Here is a 20,059-nt window from a genome sequence, read left to right on the forward strand (position 1 = left end):
GGCTGTAAGAAAGTGCTGTTTAGGCTTAGGAGAACAAGACAAGAGTTAGCTAAGCAAAGAACAAGTGTTTTCCTGAGAGAATGAGGTGGCCTGTCATGAAGAGTTCTCTTGAGTACTGTAATGGCTATTCCTGGTTGTCAACTTGACTATATCTGGAATGAACTACAATCCAGAATTGGGGAGGGGGCACAACTGTGTTCCAGATCTTGAGGTTGGAAGACACAAGTTTCTGATCTGGATCACAATAAATTTCCTCAGTATAGGGAGACATTCCATAAGTTCTGTGACTCTAGAGAATGCTGATTAATACAAGTACCATCTCTTCTTTGTTTACCACCTCCCTTAGATCAAAAGCTTTATTTATTTGTCTGTTTATTGAGACAGGGTCTCATCACGTAGCTCTGGCTGTCCTGGAATTCACTATGTAGACCAGGCTGCCAGGTCTGCCTTTGCCTCCTTATGTGCTGGGATTAAAGCCCTGTGCCACTAGGCCCAGCTGCATTTTAGTCTTTATATCTGTGCATGAGTGTGTATCTGGTGTATGCACATGTAAGCCTGAGTGAGTATGAGTAGCCATGTGCCACATGGGGTAGTTAGTCTAAGGATAACTTTCACTTTTGTTTGTTTGTGTTTATTAAGACAGGGTCTTGTTAAGTAGCCTTGGCTGATTTAGAACTCTGGTCCCAGTTGTCTGAGGATTCCTCTGCCTAGGCCTCACATCTTCCCATCTGAGTTTGGAAACAGGTGCTCATGCTGACGAATGCTTTACTCACTGAACCCAAGTGCCTCATTTCAAAAGAAATTTTTGGGTCTGAGGGATGTAGCTCAAAGGTAGTGTTTTGCATATGAGACCTCCTGAGGTTCATTCCCTGGAACTGCAAAGAAAATAAATGGAAACCTTGACACTCCTTGGTCTTTTCCAATGAAAATATCCTCTTTTCAAGGAAGGCCCTGTCTCTCTAGGAGTCTTCTCTACCTCTTTCCCAAAGTAGGTTATCTCTAGTTCCACAGGGACAGAATTCATACCCCATGAGCTGCACGTAGAATGGGGCACATGGAACTCCAGGGCCTCACAGATGCTAAGCAAGTTCCCCACCGTTGCTATACATCTAGGAGCCTGAAGTATATTTTTGAGGCAGGGTCTCTCTACATATCTCTGGCTGTCCGGAAATTCACTATGTAGACCAGGAGGCCTTTCTCTGACTCTGGGCGCTGGGATCAAAGGTGTCCACTGGAACTCCCGACCTGAAGCAGATTTTTTACATGCACATAGGAATACGAGAAATTAAAAAATAAGAGGCAGGGAGAGTGCCCTCACACCCAGTAGCCACCGGTGCAATCTGCAGTTCTAACTATCCCATGGCCCTAACGCAGCTGCAAACAGGTCGGATCCTTTGCATTGAGGAATGGTGGCCGGGCACGGGGACATAGCTCCACCCGCAGGCACTGCACCAGTATGGTATTCCGAGGGAATCAAGCCGCTAAATGAATGGAAACAAGCCGGAAGGCCGCTAGATGCAGGCTGCATCAGGGATGCAGGCGCTTCGGTGACCAATCAGCAAAGGTCTTGACACATGGCCCACCCCCAAGTCGTGCTCTTCACCAATGAGCGACAGCCGCCTAGTTGGCCCGTGTACGCGACTGTCCACGCGTGGAGCTGCCAATAAAGTTCTTTATAGCTTTGAATTTTTTTTTTTTAAAGTGCCCGCTGCGGGCACGGCGCAGTCCCCGCCCCGCCACTTCCGGTCCCGCCGCCGGGAGCCGGTGCGGCTGTGAAGGCCAGCGCGACTCGGTGCCCCTGCTCGCCGGGCATGGTTTTGGGTGCCGGCTCGCCTCGTCTGACTCGCGGTGCTCAGGTGAGCTGGTCGCGCGGGCAGGGCTGAGGCCGAGGCTCCTCTCGCCGGGCGCCAGGCGGGACCGCGAGGTCGGCGGCTGACGGGAAGCGCTGGGCGGGCAGCGAGCCCCGGCGGCTCTAGAGGGCCGGGCCGAGGCGGACCCCGTGCCGCCGCCCCGCAAGGTCACGGTGCGGAGCTCCGGCCGTCCGGGAGGCCGAGGCCGCGGCGGGGAGGCCGCTGCCCCTGAAGGGAGGCGGAAGGTGGACGCGGCCCGCCACGGCGACGGCGGGGAGGAGGGGCGGCCGGCCCGCCTGGCCCGGTTCGGTCCCTGAGCCGGTTCCGCGGCGTGTCACCTGGGGTGTGGCCTTCTCCTCGGCCGGCTCAGTTTCCTCGGTCTCCGGTGGGGATTAGACCCACTCCTCGGCGCTGCCGGTGGGTCGGAGTTGCTGGAGAAGGCTTCCCGGAGGGGATCTTGGCCTGTGGGTAGACATCTGCTCTCCCTAAGAACCTGGTAGGGCTTGGCGGTGAAGGGAAAGAGGGCATCCCAAGACCTGGTTATCGGATTGAACAGAAGGTTCCAGAAATGAGCAGGGTGGTGTTGAAAAACAGCGAGGTGGCTGGTGGGCCTGGTGCCGAGGCTTCCTAGCTGTTTGGGCCGAATGTGGGGAGCTCGGCAGCACGAGAAAGATTCATAGGTGGAAATTAAGAAGGATAGTGATGGGGGGAGCTTCAGGAACAGAATTAACAGGAGTACCTGGACAGAATTAACTTGGCATTTAGTACCCGAAATCAAAGATGAGCTCCGGAGGTGGTCAGTCTGTAAGCCTGGCAGGTTAGAGACCCTTGGGCACTCGTGCTGTACGGTATGGGGGTGCGGACGTTTTTAAATCCCGGATCTGTTTCTTTAGGCTTTCGAGGTTAAGCGTCCCTAGTGGCCCGTAGTTCTCCCTTAAAATGGCTTAGATCGGAGCTGTCAGTGAGGAGTTAGCCTCACTTTGAGCTGAGTGGCCCTGCATAGGTGACACTGGCCTGATTTCAGCACTGCACATAGGAATGCTGAATAAACATGACTTGATGAGACTGGTAAATAACAAGCTGCGGTCCTCTTGTGATGGCCTAAAAGCTGGTCCCACCCAGAGGAGGAACTGGCTGGGCCAATTACCAATTACAACTTGTGGAATTTGAATTGAGCATGCTGTTCAGAATAGCTGATCTGTTCCCAAAATACTGCCTTAGTCACAGTGTGATTTTCGAGAAAAGGGAAGTTTTGGTCTAAGTGGGGTTTTCCAGAGGTGGGACACGTTGAGGAGGGAAAGAGAATTCTGAGGCGACTGGTACCCTTTTGATAGTTTGACTAATTATTTTTGTTTGATCCCTTTGTGTAGATTTAATTTTCTGATTGTGTGGGCACATTTCCAAATTGAGACTCAGGTTCATTCCCTCCCATGCTAGTGAAAGTGATACAGACGATAGAAAGTAAGTGGATACTCTAGCCTTACCTGCCTTAGAATTTGCGTGTTGGGTTTTCTGTGGAGACACCACCAGTGTTGTTTTCTACCCTGCAGTCTTTAAACACCATGTTCTATTGGAAGAGTCTACAGCTTACTGAAGATTACAAGCTAGAATCTACACCATGCAGAGTAGAGCGAGGTGTGTCCATCCTCTGCCTCCGATAAAGCCCAATGTAGGTGAGGGGTGTGAGAGCATTAACTGGAGCCCTTGGACAGCAGTGGCAGGTCTGAGCAGCACAGTGCAGGTCCACAGGGTGTTGGAGCAGCTTGTGCTCTTCATTTTTCAAGAAGCTCCGTTGTGACCACTAGGGGACTGCCTGCCTGCTAAACTCTTAACCAGTGCTTTCCCTTTTGATATCAAATGCTTTCCCTTACTGATATCAAAGGTGAAAGCCTGATGACCCTCGTGTGGAACATACTCCTCACTGTCCCCAGCAGTACATAGGGTTGTTATCTTGGAGCATGGTCAGACACCCCTGATGTCCCAAGGTCTGAGCATCTATTAGTGGACTTAGACTTGACCAAGGTAGGAAGCACTACCTCATGATCCTGCTTGAGGAATTTCTGACAAGATCATTCCAGGTGGCAACCAAGGCAGGAAAACATTGTTATGTATGTTTTGCTGTTTTGGCAGCTTGTGGCCAAAGTACCTCTAGGGGAAGTGACTTAGTGAAGACTAGAGGATGCATGTGTCCTGACTAGGCTCATCTTTTCACATGGATGCCCCTTAGGAGAAGCCATTATAGAGTAGGACTGAACTGCCCGTTCACTTCATGACTGATCAGTATTTGTATAAACTACATCACAACCACACTTACAACACATCTAAAGGAAAACTAGGTTTTTTGTGGTGAGCTTAGTGTCTTGGATAGTCACCCTCCAGGCTTGTTCCAGTGTGTTAGTGCCTGCCTGCCTGCCTGCCTGCCTGCATTAGTGTGGGAATCTTTCCCAGACTTCAATGCTGTGAGCTTATGCATACTAACATGCAATATAAGAATTATTTGTATTTAGACAAGTGCTACATTTTGGTTTTGTTCTGGTGGCTTTTTTTTTTTTTTGATACATGGTCTTCCTTTGTAGCCCAGGCTAGACTCCAACTGACAGTCCTCTTCCCCCAGCCCCCCAAATACTGATGTTACAGGTGTGTGCCACTGTCTCCAGTGTAACCAGTCCTTAAGTGTGCCAAGGTCATGTATAGTTTGGAAGATCATATTCACAGTCTTGTTTTTGTGATATGTGGTACAAACTGAAATCTGCCCTTCACTAGGGATTCACAGAAGGTGGCACGAGAAGCTAGGCAAAAGAGCTGCATTTGAGAGTTTTTTTTAAATTCCAAAGAGAGGAATATTCTAGTTTTCATAGTATTAGCCTCAAGTTTGACCTCTCAGGTAAAACTTTTTATCTGTAAGTTTTAGATTTTGTTTGACTGAGAAATTATCAGACCTGTATTGAAAGGAAATGCTTTTAAAACAAGAAAGGGAATTATGCAACTATTGAACTACTTAGTCTTGCTGGAGTATCCGTATGAGGCGTGTCTGACTGATGGAAGTGTATAAAAAAAACAGAAGGCGGATTGTGGAGGTAGAGATTGCTGATACCCTAATGTAAATTGTACTCTCAGTGATAATGCCTTCGCTTGGGTCCATAGTTAGAACAAATAAAACCTTGTGGGGAATGCTGATAATGGGAACGGAGAGAGCAGTGCATGGGAAGGGCCTGTACCTTCTGCCCAACAGCTCTGTTGCTCTAATGCTGCAGGTAGAGTGAGCAGCTGAAGGCTTACGGGCTGAGCGCAGTCCTTTTGGCAGACAGGCAGTCGGGAGCATTTTACCTCACCTGCCTTTGGATTTTGCTTCCCTTCCCAGGGAGGTTACAGCCTGGGAGCCTGAAACTCACAAGGTCTGGAAGCAGCCAGGGCAGAGTCCAGTTTGGGGTATTCTCCTTTGCTCTTGATGTTGACATTGCAGATCAGCAAATGCAACAGTCCTTTGAAGGCTGTGTACCTCTCCCCCAAACCCCCAGGGAGAAGGGAAGCAAAGCATCAGATGTCCTTCTGCCGTAGAGACTTCTGTGCCCAGGCACACTTGGGTGGATCTTATTGCTGAGGGAACACTTAAACTTCATTTGAAACCAGTGGGGTTAGTGAATGAATGCTAGCTGGGAAACGTGGGACTGGGTGGGGCTTGATTGTGATTGAGCTAGCACACACTCTGTACCTGGTGAGTATAAAACTTATGACTACCCTAAACTTAAGAAGAATCATATTACTTACTCAGAGTCCTTATGAAGGAATCTAGTTTTGTTAATATATGTAGAAATTTTTTAAAATAAACTTTAGAGACTCTAAAGTAAAAGCATTTGTATACTTCTCTTGTCTAGTGTCTGGAGACATGGCCCCTAACATTACTCTTACCTGTCTTCCAGAAGAAAGGTGGCAGTAATGCTAACGCTGGCAAGCAAGTTGAAGCGGGATGATGGTCTCAGAGGATCCCGGACATCAGCCACCACATCTGACTCTACTCGGAGGGTTTCTGTGAGAGACAAGTTGCTTGTTAAAGGTAATCTTCATCCATGGGAGCTGTTTTTATACCCGTAACAAAAGGAAGCTCGTCTGGAAGCTTCTTGAGATAGATGTGCAGTAATCTGTTGTATGGAAATACTTCTGTGAGATGCTTGTAAAGTGTAATTATCAGCTAGGCATTGTGGCGCACACCTGAGTTCAGCACTCTCAAGCAGAGGCAGGCTGATTTCTGTGAGTTCAAGGCCAGCCTGGTCTACACAGTGAGTCTCAGGACAACTAGAGTGTAGAGTGAAGAGATCTTGTCTTTTCTTTAAAAAAAAAAAAAAAAGTGTGTGATTGTTTGTTACTTATACTGGAAGGATTTATAGGCAGAAGCCAGGATTGTAATAGCAAGGATATGGTGTTAGAACTGTGGTGTCTGACATACCGGGAATAGTCTTTTTTTGGCTTTGCTATGCTGTGCAGTGCTGTGGAAAGAGTAAGGCAGTTGGAATTGGCAGGATGGAGGGAGGCAGGCAAATGGGTGCTGCTGTTATTTTCCTCTGCTCTCCCCTTTCCTGTAGGATGCACAGAAGTACTTTCCAGCCTGGAACAGGGACTCTTAGGATCCTTTTGTTTTATGTGGGACATAGCCTAAGGAGTCCTATGAAAATCTGGTGTCTTCAAAGAATTATGTCACATATTGCACAAGCACACACACATACACTAATATATGAACTGTTAGTGATACATATTATAATTTTGTTATTAGAATTCACAGAATTATGATTAAAATTCTCCTAAGATCATAGTAACTGTCCATGTTTGTAAAGGAAAATTATGTTTGATAAAGGGTTCCCTTTTGTGTGCGTAGGCATATATATGTGGCATGCGTGTTCTTGTGTGCATGGGGTAGCAGGCAAGGTTGTACACATATGGAAGCATGTACATGTAGAGGGTAGAGGTTCAAGGCAGTGGGTTTGTGCAGATTTAATAGAGTCTTTTGTATACTTCCTGTACTTAAATCTTGACAAACTTATGAATGATTGGTTAAAAGTAAAATTATTGTTCTTGTCTATAAGTTCAGAACAACCCAGATCATAAACCTCAGAGGGTAGGCCTGGAACACCTTGCTTGGATGAACCTAATGGCATTTGATTTTTCAGAATCCTTGAGGTTCCATCTGTAAAGGCAGCGCAGAGTCAGGAGAGCCAGGCTGAAGAGTTTTGGGGCATAGTTGCAGTGCTCAGAGCAGTCTTGGGGTACCAACTGAGAATAAACTGTCCCTTCATATTGCCACCCTCATAGTTAATGACAGCTTTGGTACCAAGCACTTGAGGCCAGGTCCCAAGTTAGACATTGTCTACTATGACTAAACAATTGTATTGTAAACCTTGTAAACAACTGGAGTGTCTTTCTCAGGATCTGCAGTGTAGAAGATTAAGTTTAAAAACGCAGAGTTTGGGGGCTGGAGAGATGGCTCAGTGGTTAAGAGCAACCACATAACAATTCACAACTGTCTGTAACTCCAGTTCCAGGAGATCCAACACCCTCATGAAGATGTACGCACATAAAGGCAAAACACCAATGAACATTAAATAAACAAACATCTTTTAAAAAGAAATAAAGGAAGTAGGATTCCCCAACATTCATGAGGCAGAGGCAGGCTGATCTCTGAATTCAAGGCCTGCTCTGGTCTACAGAGTGAGTCCCAGGACAGCCAAGGGCTATACAGAGAAACCCTGTCTGGAAAAAGAAAAAAAAAAAAAAAGAGAGAGAGAGAAAGAAAGAAAAGAAGAGGAAAAAAAAGAAAAGCAAGCAAGCAGGGTTGGGCTCAGTAATAAGGCCACTTTCCTCTCATGTGCCAGGCCCTGGGTTCCATCCCCACTATCTGAGAAAAAGATAAATATTGGTCTCTGGCGAGAACTGCAATCTGCTTCCAAGGCGAGGCCTCTATTGGTGTATCCTAGGGGGAAGGATCACTGGTCTTTTTGGAAGGAAGAGACAAAAGTGGAATGTGAACAGAACCCTCATGACTTAATCACTCCAAAGACTCCACCTCTTAATACTACTGCACTGGGCATTAGGTTTCAACACGAAGTTTGGGCGCCTTCAGACCATAGCAGGTATTTTGTGTCAGGGGTAATTCTTGGTTTACTTTTAAAGTCTTGCTCAGCAGGAGCTTCATTTTCCACCTGAAGAGCTGAGAGATTTAGGCTAAGAAGCCTGCAGTGGTTGCAGCAGGATGGCCAGACCCATATCTTAGGGGTGCGGCAGGCTCTAGGAGAACAGATTCAACATGTAGTTTAAAGAGCAGAAATGCGGGCTGGAGAGATGCATTAAGAGCACTGACTGGTCTTCCAGAGGTCCTTAGTTCAAATCCCAGTAACAACATGATGGCTCACAGCCATCTGTAATGAGATTGGATGCCCTCTTCTGGTGTATCTGATGACAGCTACAGTGTACTTACGTATAATAAATAAATAAATCTAAAAAAAAAAAAAAAAAAAAAAAAAGCAGAAATGCAAGTTAATAGAAAAGAGTTTTGGCAGATAGACTCTACCTAGGGACTCACCTGGAAGCTTTGAGATAGCTACAGGGTGATCATGGTGAAAAAACTTTCCAGATAAAAATCCCTTTAGGGACTTTTAAAAGAATCTGAGTTTAGCAAGATTGCTATAATTGGGATTATTGTCCTGGGCAGTAAAGTAGGCTCGTGTGAAGATGTCTTTCATGAGTATGATCACATTATAGGAAATTGTGTGACTGTGTCTAGGACTTAATAATGCACTGTGCATTCCGAAAGGGAGAGGCAGGGAGGGAGTCTGTCATACAGAGCAATTAAAAAGTATCTTGAGGGCTGGCAAGATGGCTCAGTGGGTAAGAACACTGACTGCTCTTCCAATGGTCCTGAGTTCAAATCCCAGCAACCACATGGTGGCTCACAACTATCTGTAATGGGATCAAGACGCCCTCTTCTGGTGGTCTGAAGACAGCTGCAGTAAATTATGCCAGAGGGAGCGGGGCTGGCAGAGGTCCTGAGATCAACAGCAGCCACACACATGATAGCTCACAGCCACCTGTACAGCTACAGTGTACTCATACACATAAAAAAAATAAAATAAAAAAAATAAAAATAAAAAAAGTATCTTGAGACAATACAGTGGAGGGAAGTGAAGGAAGCAGGAGGGATGGTCATACCTTGAGGAGAATGCCCTAGTTCTTAGAGTTCTTACCAGGCCGGCAAAAGGCTCAGGCCTTCCTGTTCTGATTTTAGTTAGGTGGGGGCTGTGTTGGAAGATATATAGCTTGACTGTACAGCCATAAAAGTCCAAAAGGCCATGTGTCCAGAGCCCCAGTGATGGCATATAGGACAGAAGTCTCATCTACACTGGCATCCCAAAGAACTAAGGGAAAGGTTACAGACACTAACAGGGCAAAAAAATTAGTGCTTTTATAGATGGGGAAGTGGCTCATGGGGTCTTGCCACTTACTGGTGATAACTAGCAGATTCTAGGAGAGTAGAGGCAAAACAAGAAAGGCTATGTGCCCACTCTTGTCTCCCTTGAGCCCCAGCCAAGCACTTTAAGACTGCTAGGGATCATGTGTTGATGTGTGGTTGGGCCCTTACTCTCTACCAGGGCGTCTCCCACACTAATCTCTGGTGGATCACAGTCCAACTTGCCACATCACCAAAGCTCTCACAGCATTTGACAGCACGTGAGTCAGAAGGGCAGTTCAGCAAGTCCTGCTAAGTCAAGTCGGAGTTCAAACATCTGACCAAACACAGCCTTATGTGTTCTGTTGAAAGTTAAGCACCAGTGAGACTGTTCGGGGGACAGTTACCATAAGTACACCAAACAGCCTAATGGGGCAAGAGGGCCTCTAGAAGCCATAGATAGACACCCACCTTGATATTTTCTGTGCTCAAGTCAAAAGTAGGTGGCATGAAGTCCTGGGCTACACTCAGTGATCCTTGGCTCTTGTTAGAGGAAACTGCTTTTTCAGGATTGTGGTTTGCATTTTAGAGTGGTACTAGAACACCTTTGAGCTAGTTAGCTGTGTCAGTGCTTTCTAGACGGGCTGCTGTCTATGAAGGGTATGCAGATACAGTAGCAGATCAGGAGGACACAGCTAGAGTCAGGTGTTGTGAGCTGCCTGAAGTGAGAGGAGGTGAGTTTGTGAGGTGTGAGGATCATTGTGGTAACTGGGTAGCTTTTGTAATCTGGTTGTGGTCAAGCTTCCAGTGATTGGTTTGATCCTTATTTAGAAAGGAAAAGAATTTAATTTCTCAGAAGGAAGTTATGTAGTCACTGAGTTATTCAAGGTGCCAGGTGCCTCCCAGAATTGCTAGGCTACCTAGCAAAAGAGGCATTGTTGTCTTGGGAAAGCAAGCCTTTAGCAGCTTAAAAATACCTGTCAGTTTTTGTTATTTTGTGGGGAAGTCAGTGTTCTTCAGGCCTGAGTTGTGTTGCTTTGTCAGAGCCCTCAGGTTTGCCAGGACACTGACTAGCTACTTTGGCTTTAGTTTCATTTGTGTTGACACTAAGATTGTCATTACTGATGTTAGCATTAGTATGCTGTCATTTGAAGGATTGAGAAACCACTTGCCATGTTTGACAACTCTCTGAGGGAGCACTGTCCAGATTTGACCAGGGGTTTTATATTCTGCACTGGGTTAGACAAAGTGCTAGTCATCTTTATTGAAATCCTGTGTCTCAAGGATTCTATTCTTTGCCTGCTTTGACAATTGGAAAAATTATTGACTTTCATGTAAAATTAGAACTTTGTGTTATGTTTGTGTGTGTATGTAATGCTATTAGATCATCTTTTCACAAACAGTGGTCTAGGACAGTCTGAAAGACTGTCCTCCAAATTTGTGTGCTCAAATCTAAACACCTGGGTGATATTAGGAGGTAATTGCCTTTGGGAGGAAATTCATGATGGTAGAGTTCCTGTGAATGGGATTAGTGCACTAACAAGAGACCCCAGAGAGCTCCGACAGTTTGAACATACAGCAGGAATGTGTTATCTATAAGGGCTCTCTGAGCCTTCAGAACATTCAGAATCTGCTGGTACCTTGTCTTAGCCAGGCAGCCTTCAGAATTATAAAAAATTAGTGTCTGTGAATAAGCCATCCATGTGTGTAAAATATTTTTATTGTAGCAGGCCACATAGACCAAGAGTTAAAGAATAACACTAATTTAGGTTATTTATGGTTTTGGAGGGAGGGAGTGAGTGAGTGAGGAATAGGGCATTCAGGGTTTTGGAATCCCTGAAGCTATTGGATTTCAAGGATTAGATGCAGAACCCAGATTACTAAAAGCATCATTAAGAGAAGTGTGGAAGGCTTGCTGAATGCTGAAGGCATGAGTAGGAATGGGAGCTGGGGCTCAGGGTTTGGAGACCTTGGGCTTCGGGTATTAGCATTGTATATGAAGTGAGAGCCTTTGGGTGGAGCCTGGTAGTGTCCTCTTCTCTCTCCATGGTGAAGACAGCTTTGCTGACTGACCTATTTATTGTGTCATATCCTGTGTCATCCCTGTTGCCCCTACACACATTTTAATTGTGATTATGATCTTATATACCCATACAATGTGTACATAGTTTTTTTTTTTTTCCTTCTCGCTCCAGAGCTGCTCCTTTCTGGAGCAGAAGGCTTAAGATTTATTTATTTTATGAATGTAAGTACAATGTTACTCTCCTCAGACACACCAGAAGAGGGCATCAGATTTCATTCTAGATGGTTGTGAGCCATCTCTCCAGCCCTGATGTGTACATAGTAAAACAATCCTAAGTGAATTCATATACACTTCCTATGTGGTCACGTTAGTGTATATTACTTATCCTACCTAAGCCTAACCTGGTACCCTTTGCCACTGCCCTCATCCCTTGTCACCATTGTTTGGTTTCTTTGTATTCAGCAGTTTGTTCCTTCTCTGTTGGGCTTATTTCACTTAGCATGATGTCCTTTGCCCCATCACGTTGTCACAAATGCTGAATAGTGTTTCTTACACATCTCACAGTTTCTTCATTTGTTGTTTATACTTGAGCTGATTCCTTATCTTGGCTATCATGAAAAATAACTGCAACAAGCATGGGCTGGTTGTTCCTGTACAGCAGTGGCCTCCACCTTCCTATGCTTGCGACCCTTTAGTTCAGTGCCTCAGGTTGTGCTGACCTCAACCATAAAGTTATTTCCTTGCTACTTCATAACTAATTTTGCTACTGTTAAGAGGCATAATGTAACTATCTTATACACAACCCCCAAAGAGGTTGTGACCCACGGGTTGAGAACTGCTACTCTAAAAGGTGCTGACTCATTTTGAGTGTGTATATTCACAAAGATTGTCGAGTCATATGGTAGTTGTTTATTTTTTCCCTCTTTTTAGCTTTTTGAGGCCCCCTCTCTCTCTCTGTATAATATTTAATATATATTATAATATTGTGTGAGGGTTCCCTTTTCTCTGTATCCTAACCATCTCTCTAGTAGTAGCCAACCAGAAAGATTAGAGATAGTGGGCATGGTCTTGTTTTGATACTTGGTGACACAACATATCTTTTCATAAAACGCTTGGTCACTCTTATCTCTTTGGAGAAATGTCTGTTCAGGTCCTCTGCCTGATCGATTAATCTTCCTTCCTCCCTCCCCTCCCCCCCTCCCTCCTTCTCTCCCTTTCTTCCTTCCTTTCCTGTTGAATTGTGTGTGTATTGGGTATTATGTTAAATCCTTATCAGCTACATGATTTGTAGACATTTATCCCCAGTCAATAAAGACTGCCTTTTCTTTGTGCTATAGCATTTTAGTTTAATGTAGTTTCACTGTTTAGTTTTTGCTTAAAAAATAAAATAAAATAACTGGGACGTGGATAAAATAAAATAACATGGGACTGGCTCAGTGGTTAAGAGCACATACTGCTTTTCCTTAGGACCTGAGTTTGATTCCTAGCCCCTACATCAGGCAGCGAACAAGTGCCTGTTACTCCTGCTCCAGGTGCTCTCACACCCCTGAGCTTTGTAGGCACTTGCATTCACACACCACTCCTTCCAGTACACATAAATAAAATAATAAACAATAAATAAAATGTAAATCATTGCTAAAGCAAGGTTTGGGAATTTACTCTACTACCACCCCTATGAATTTTACAGCTTACATTTAAGCTTTTGATTTATTTTGATAATTTGTGTAAGGATACCTAGTTCTCTACAGAAGAGGCTCTCATTGCCCTGTGTAGTCTTTCTGGGGCTCTTGGGTGCTAGTTGACTGTGTGCGCTTATTAGGTTTGTTCTAGACTCCCTTTTACTCTGTTGGCCTGTGTTTATGCCCATATTACTATTGTTTTGATTACTATATCTCTGTAATATAATTTGAAGTCAGAAACATCAGTGTTAGCTTTGTTCATTCTCAGTATCCTGTGGCTCTTCATATGGTTCTGTGAAGACTGCCACTGAGGTTGTGATGGGCTGCCTGTGTCAAAGTCTTTGGGTTCCATTCACTCCAGAGTTTCTGTCCTCCATATTTACAGTTTGAGAGTACAAGTCTTTCATCTCTGTAATTAAATTTAGTCCTTAATAATACTTTTGGTAAATGAGATTGCTTTCTTAGTTTCTTTGTGTCTCTCTGTATGGAGTTGGAGACTGAATGTGGCCCTCCCATATACAGTATTCTTCCTAACCCATGTCTAGCCCTCTGTGTTTCTTTTCTCTCTCTTCTCTCTTTGCCGACTCCTTTCCCTCCTCTCCCCTCCTATTTTATATATACTTTTAATTTTTAAAGAAAGAGCATGGCTCTGGAACATCTGGGTGGCCTTGAGTTCATAGAGAACTGGTATTACAGGTGTGCACCACCACTCTTAGCATTACTTTTTTTTAAGTAGTCTATTATTAATGTAATTGATTGGTTTTTGTGTTTTAGTTTATTAGTTTCAGTGTTTGTGTCCTTGCTGTTGGAGTCTCGGGGCTTCTTGGTGGAAACAGCTGACTGTTCTTCTGATACTTCTTCTTCTCTGTGGAATAGAAGCGAGAGAGTAGGCATGGTAGGAGAGAGTTAGTGTGATATGGGGAAGGAGAGCTGTAGTTTTGATGTACAGAAGGATGCTGGACCTAAACACACCGTGAGAAACTGAGGATGTGGGCTGGATTGTCTGAGGTCTCATGGGAGATGACTGGGGCCAAGAAATAAATGCGTTGTGTGTGTGTGTGTGTGTGTGTGTGTGTGTGTGTGTGTGAGTGAGTGAAGGTAGTCTTAAAATATAAATTCTAGTCCGGGTTTCAGTTCATCTAGCTTATTTTTTTCTTCTGTAATCTAGGGGAAATTGCTTACTTAAAGCTGGTGATATTATGAAGATTACTGTTAACCACAGTCTCTTTATTTCTACAGAGGTTGCAGAACTTGAAGCTAATTTACCTTGTAAGTATAGCACGCCTGTCAGATTATTACTATATAGTGATGACATGAAGAAAACTCATTTTGTTTTAATAACTTTGCATAGCAAAAACCTATTTTGTGTGTATATTAACAATAAATTTTAATTTAGTAAAAGAAGAGGCTTTTTCTGTTTTGTTTTGTTTTTTTTTTGCAAAATCTAAGATGAGGTTCTAACCAGGTATCAGTGGCACATGCTTTTAACCACAGCACTTAGGAGACAGAGGCAAGCAGACCTCTGATCTGAGTTTGAGGCCAGACAGTTCAACACAGTGAGTTCCAGGCTAGGGTGATAGAGAGTCACCCTGTGTCAACCAACAACAAAACGTCTGTAGTCCTGAGTCGCACATGTGGAATGCTGTCTGTGTCGGTGTAGTGGAGGCATGATTGGTCAGTTGGAAAGGAGTGGGTGGGGGTCAGGAGCACACAGCCCTGTTGTTAGTGAGTGTGCTCCCATTGGGTTCAGGAGACATTTAATGTTGGGTTGTTTTTGTGTTTGAGAAAAGGCAGCTGCACCCCCTTCACCCATAGGTGTGCTCCCACCCTGTCTTTCCTGAGGATACACATGGGCCCAGCAGTGCACTTGTCATTGAGAAATGCACTTGGATAATATGTATATATTTTACACATTTTATGAGAGCCTGAAAGCTTTGAGTATTTTACTTTGTTTTTGTTGTTGTTGTTAAACTTTTTATTGTAATACTTGGTTTAAAAGTTGTTCTGAGTCTGAGGATGGTTGTGAAGTTAGTTTGTGAGGGTACAGACAAGCTGTTTGTTAAAATTGACTGTGCAGTCTTGGCTAGCCTGGACCTTACTAAGTAGATCAGGCTACTCTCAAATATCTCTGTTTGCCTCTGCCTCGTGTGTGCTGGGATCAAAGATGTGTACCTCCTAGGCAGGCTGAACAATTACTTTTGATGCATGACATTTGTGTGTGGGGAAGAGTGGGTTAAGATAGAAAGTAGATTTCTGCTGTGGCTCTCATCTAAAACCTCCTAATTCTGTAACTTGACCTCAAAGTGGCTTCCATTCCAAACTGAAGGTATTGTATGGGAATTTTATTGAAAGGTTTAATTTTGAAAGCTCAGGAGATGGCTCAGTAGCAAAGTACTTGCCTAGCATGTGTGTAGGCAAGTTTTCAATCCCAGACACTGAGTGGGGAAATAAAAGAGCAGAGCAAAAGGAAAAGGGTATTTATTCTTAAAATGCTTTGGGCAGTCAATGTGAGTGGTGTGACACAGGCAGATGGCAAATGCCTGAAGCCAGGTGATGAGCTGTCTGTCTGTCTGTCTGTGTCGCTGCCTGTGTTAGGGCACTTTCTCCTCAAAAGCATCGTACAATGATTTTCTGTGTTCTAGTCCATTAAAGTCTTTCCACTGTTCCTGACTCACATGCTTGTTTAAAGTGCCTTTTCATCAGACCACAGAAAGTTCCCCCTAGAACTAGCATGTGTGCTTGATGGGAATCTTGTAGGATTTGGAAAAGATGAGCCTGTCTTCCTGTCCTGTGGCTGAGCGATCAGATAGCATCCTCTATTTGACATGCTGCTTTTCCCATGTTTTCTGCACATCATGCTAAAGAAGAAACAAGCCACCACATGCTCATTCTTTGCTGTCTGTTGAAAACGTTCCTAAAATATTTACAGAGCCATAAGGATAACTTTATTTGGCAGTGTGATTAGAGACTGTGGAATGACCTCAGAGCTTCGTATGTGCACATGTATAAACATCTCCCTGAAAATGGACATTTCCTTAGATAGATGCTATTGTATCTAGAGAAAATTAAAATATATATGTTTGTGTGTATGTGTCTGTCTGTGTATGTGTGTGTATATAAGGATACATTAAAAACATATAGATAGGTTAAAAACATATGATATATATATTATATACATATATATATATACACACACACAGTACTATGATTTTTTTAACTTGTCCTTTCTGAGCATTAAGGTTAGTCATTTAATTTTGGCAGTTGTGAATTTTTAAAGCTTGTCTTATTAACGTTTGTCTTCTTGGAGGCTAGTTCAGAAGGCTATTTCTAGAATATAGAATGTGGTAGTGTAATCTCAGAGACTGCTCTTGACCCTGTATACTGAGGAGTTTTTTCCCCTACTCTAAAAAAGAATGCCCATGAGTCTTAAACTGTTCTGTGTTTTTTTATCTCAATGTTTTATGTCTGACATGCTCATTAAATATCAAAATGAAATAAGACCAATAGTAAAATTGTGAGTCCATTTCCTGAGACAGTGTTTCACTAGGTTGTGCTAGGTTGGCTTTGAACTCAGAGGTCTTGCCTGCCTTTGCCTCCCAGGTGCTGAGATTAAAGATGAGCAACCCTGCACTCTGGAGGTAGAGGCAGGTGGATTTCTGAGATTTTTCTTTTCCTCCAGTGTTATGGTAAATTTTGGGTGGCAGCTAACTCTTAGTGTCTGACTTCTGTCTAACTTCACTTCTGATGGGCATGCATGTCTGTGTGGATCTCTGTCGTACTGAATAAGTTGAACAGCAGCTTGATGTGCTTCTTTTCCTGGTTTTTCCAAGTTTAGTTAGCCTTTACCCACGTATATTAATGTTGTTGAGAGATAGTCTCTTTCATTGTAAATAGCACAATTCTATAAAAAGAGAACTCTTTAGTGACCATTTAAAAATTGAAGTAAATACCTTGATTTGGAATTAACTAGTGAGATTAAGGGTGTGAATGACAAAGACAACAGAACCCTAGCTTGCCATTGGGTATATTCCATGATCACCATTAGAGTGTAGGGACCTATTAGAGTGCCTTGTGAGTCAGCACTCCGGGCTTCTGTGTGTTTGGAGGTTAGCTCAGCATGTGGACGCCATTCACTCCTGACCTTTCTAATGGCTGTTTCTTTTGCAGGTACATGTAAAGTACATTTTCCTGATCCAAACAAGCTTCATTGCTTTCAGCTGACTGTAAGCCCAGGTAATGAATACTGCATACTTCAATGTTCATGTAATGTTCAAGCAGCAAGTGTAAAGATCTGCTCAAATCTCTCTTTCTCTGGATGTGTCCTATGGTATGTTAGTGTTCTCCCATTCCCTAGGATGATGTGGCCTATGTCTTGCAGCAAGATAAAGTACAGAAGGTGTGAGGCACTCAGTGTCCTGGTGACTCTGAAAGCCAGGCAGCTAACATCAAAGACAGTGACGGCAGCCTGCTTTGAGTATGGGCTTTGAAGTCATGAGTGGGTTTTGGATACTCCAATGGAACTTGACTGAGGTGTGATTGCTTAGCTGTTGCCCCCCATCTACAGAGGGGAGTAGTGAATCCTGTCTTAGGCAATGTCAGGACCAAATGGATTTTTGTATGCACACCACTTGGCCCAGATTCTAGCAGATTTCCGGCTGTCCTCATGACTATATTAAGTGCCTAGTCTATCCTTGGTCAGACTTTTCTAATGAAGGTGCTATTAAAGGAGTTACTGATCATCAGCCCATATGGCCAACCATTGGTAGCCCTAGTTCATGCTACTTCAGGGTAGGTGGGGTGGGAAGAGTAAGGGAATCAATTCTCAAGGTTTCTCCAAGAAAACCAGCTCATAGATGTTTGTAAAGGGTACTAGAGTGAGACCTGCATCTGTTTTACACTTTGTATCTGAGGTGACTGCTGTTTCCCATTCTATACTTTGTATCTGACGTGAAAATGTTAGAGTAGCCAGAGGAGGACATTATTCAAAAGGTGTTACTAGTACTTCAAAGGATTATGATGCATAGAAAAGGGAGAGGGGTGGTTTGTCTCTAGGTCATGCTGACAAGGTAATGTGACACTGGTTAAGGCTGGATGGTCTGAACTTTGGGGTTTATGAGTATGTGTCCAGAGTTGTTCTGGGGCAGTTAGTCCACAGATGTTTCTGACGTCATTTGGCAACTGTAAAGTTCATATTGTTACTTAAGCTAAGATGCACAGAAAAAGAAGAAAACAAACAACAGTTTCCTTGTAAAAATAGTGCTTGTTGTCCTATTTTCGGGGTGGGGGTCAGGAGCTGAGAATAATGAGTCATGAGCTAATTAAAAAGTGAGAGGTGCAGAATTTTGTTATGTGATAATGAGTCCATGAATAAACATGACCTTCTATCTCTGCAAGGAGTGGCTTGTTTCTTGTGGAAAATGTTTTATAATAATAAGTATCCCATTTCAAATGTTCTTGATAATTTGTAATTCTGTTTACATCTAGCTGCAGTGGTGCATGCTTATAATCCTAGCACTCAAGAGGCTGAGGTAGAAAGGTCACAAGTTCAAAGCCAGCTTTGGTTACAAGCAAAAACCTGTCTTAAACCTATGTGAAGGTTTTTACAGAGTGCCCTGGGATATCCTTGTAACTGATACCAGTTACTTGGAGACACTAGAATATGGTTGGTATCCAGACCTCATCTTTGGAAATGGAGTGCTTTGCTTGCCTGGTATCTTTGATCAAGTGAGATGGTAAAGACCATGCCTATTCTGAAACATTTTCTGTTCTCTGTGTTGTTGATGAGGGATACTGAGTCCATAGGTGCCTTCTCTCGTCTCAGAATTACCATGAAGAGCATTGTTCGCTAAGTACCTCAGGCTCGTGTATTATAACGAGCTAGGCTCTGACAGTCCAGTTGCACTCTGAGCACACTTCTGCAGTCCTTGGCTGCTTACAGACTCTTATGTTTACCAGCCTGGCTAATGTCATAGTTATGTTTCTGTGGCTTCCTGTGAGTGTTTCTCCCTCCGCCTTGTTTTACCTGTTGGTTCTTACTAAAGCCTATGAATGTGGATACTGAGATGACGTATGACCACACCTTCATCCTGACTGATCTCTGTTAGGTAAACAACTGTTGGAGATTTAATATTCACTAGCAGGCAGTAAAAGATTTTTATTTTAGTGCCTGGGAATACAAATTCAAATAATGGTATCAGGAAAAGCAGATATCTCTCTGGTCAGTGTTCAGTTGGCAGTGTAGAGGTCTTGTCAGAACTAGGATAAACTTTGTGCTAAGTTCAACAGTGGTTGTTGGCTGCTTAGTTGGTTTTTGAGATAGGGTCTTACTGTGCATCCCAGACTGGCTTTGAACTCCCCATCCTGTAGCTTCAGCCTCTTATATGCTAACATTACAAAACTCAGCCACCACACCACAGTAAAGTGTTCTTAAGACTTTAGTTAATGGGCTGGTAAGATGGTTCAGCAGGTAAGAGCATTGACTGCTCTTCCAAAGGTCCTGAGTTCAAATCCCAGCAACCACATGGTGGCTCACAACCACCCATAATGAGATCTGATGCCCTCTTGTAGTAGCTGTCTTCAGTGTACTTATTTATAATAATAAATAAATCTTTGGGCCGGAGGGAGCGGGGACTCAGGGAGCCAGGCCAATCGGAGCGAATGGGGTCCACCAGAGCCAGCAGAGTCGCAGAGCGGGCAGGGTCTACCAGAGTGAGTGGGGCCAACCAGGGCTGACCAGAGCTGACCAGAGTGACTGGGGGCTGACTGGAGCGAGCAGAGTCCTAAAAGTCAATTCCCAACAACCAGATGAAGGCTCACAACTATCTGTACAGCTATAGCGTGTACTCATATACATAAAATAAATAAATAAATCTAAAAAAAAAAGACTTTAGTTGACACCATATAAAAATAGCAGATTTTAAAAATAAAGTTGTTTATATGACTTATGACCTGACTAAGTTTACTTTTTTATTCTAGTAGCTTACAGTTCTCCAGTTAAGAGCACTTGTTGCAGAGGACCCAGGTTCAATTCCCAGCAGTGCATGGTAGCTTACAGCCATCTATTACTCCAGTT

The 20,059-nt window shown here is 43.8% G+C and overlaps 1 protein-coding gene across 11 annotated transcripts in view; it reads left to right on the top strand.

The window, feature by feature from the left end:
- Positions 1 to 1,711: 1,711 nt before the first annotated feature.
- Ube2f (ubiquitin conjugating enzyme E2 F (putative)) overlaps positions 1,712 to 20,059 on the top strand; it is a 34,733-nt gene continuing 16,385 nt past the window's right edge. The window contains exons 1-6 of one of the 11 annotated variants that reach the window (XM_031368410.1): positions 1,893 to 2,314; positions 3,221 to 3,311; positions 3,401 to 3,485; positions 5,771 to 5,904; positions 14,227 to 14,256; positions 17,155 to 17,220. In XM_031368410.1, the coding sequence (XP_031224270.1) occupies positions 3,469 to 3,485; positions 5,771 to 5,904; positions 14,227 to 14,256; positions 17,155 to 17,220 (247 nt within the window). In that variant the 5' untranslated portion in view covers positions 1,893 to 2,314; positions 3,221 to 3,311; positions 3,401 to 3,468. Of the gene's footprint in view, positions 1,857 to 1,892; positions 2,347 to 3,220; positions 3,312 to 3,400; positions 3,524 to 5,770; positions 5,905 to 14,226; positions 14,257 to 17,154; positions 17,221 to 20,059 lie in introns of those variants that run through there. The other 10 variants (XM_031368414.1, XM_031368416.1, XM_031368409.1 and 7 more) reach the window with 10 other exon arrangements.

The sequence above is a fragment of the Mastomys coucha genome, unplaced genomic scaffold, assembly GCF_008632895.1.
Source record: "Mastomys coucha isolate ucsf_1 unplaced genomic scaffold, UCSF_Mcou_1 pScaffold14, whole genome shotgun sequence".
NCBI classification, from domain to species: domain Eukaryota; kingdom Metazoa; phylum Chordata; class Mammalia; order Rodentia; family Muridae; genus Mastomys; species Mastomys coucha.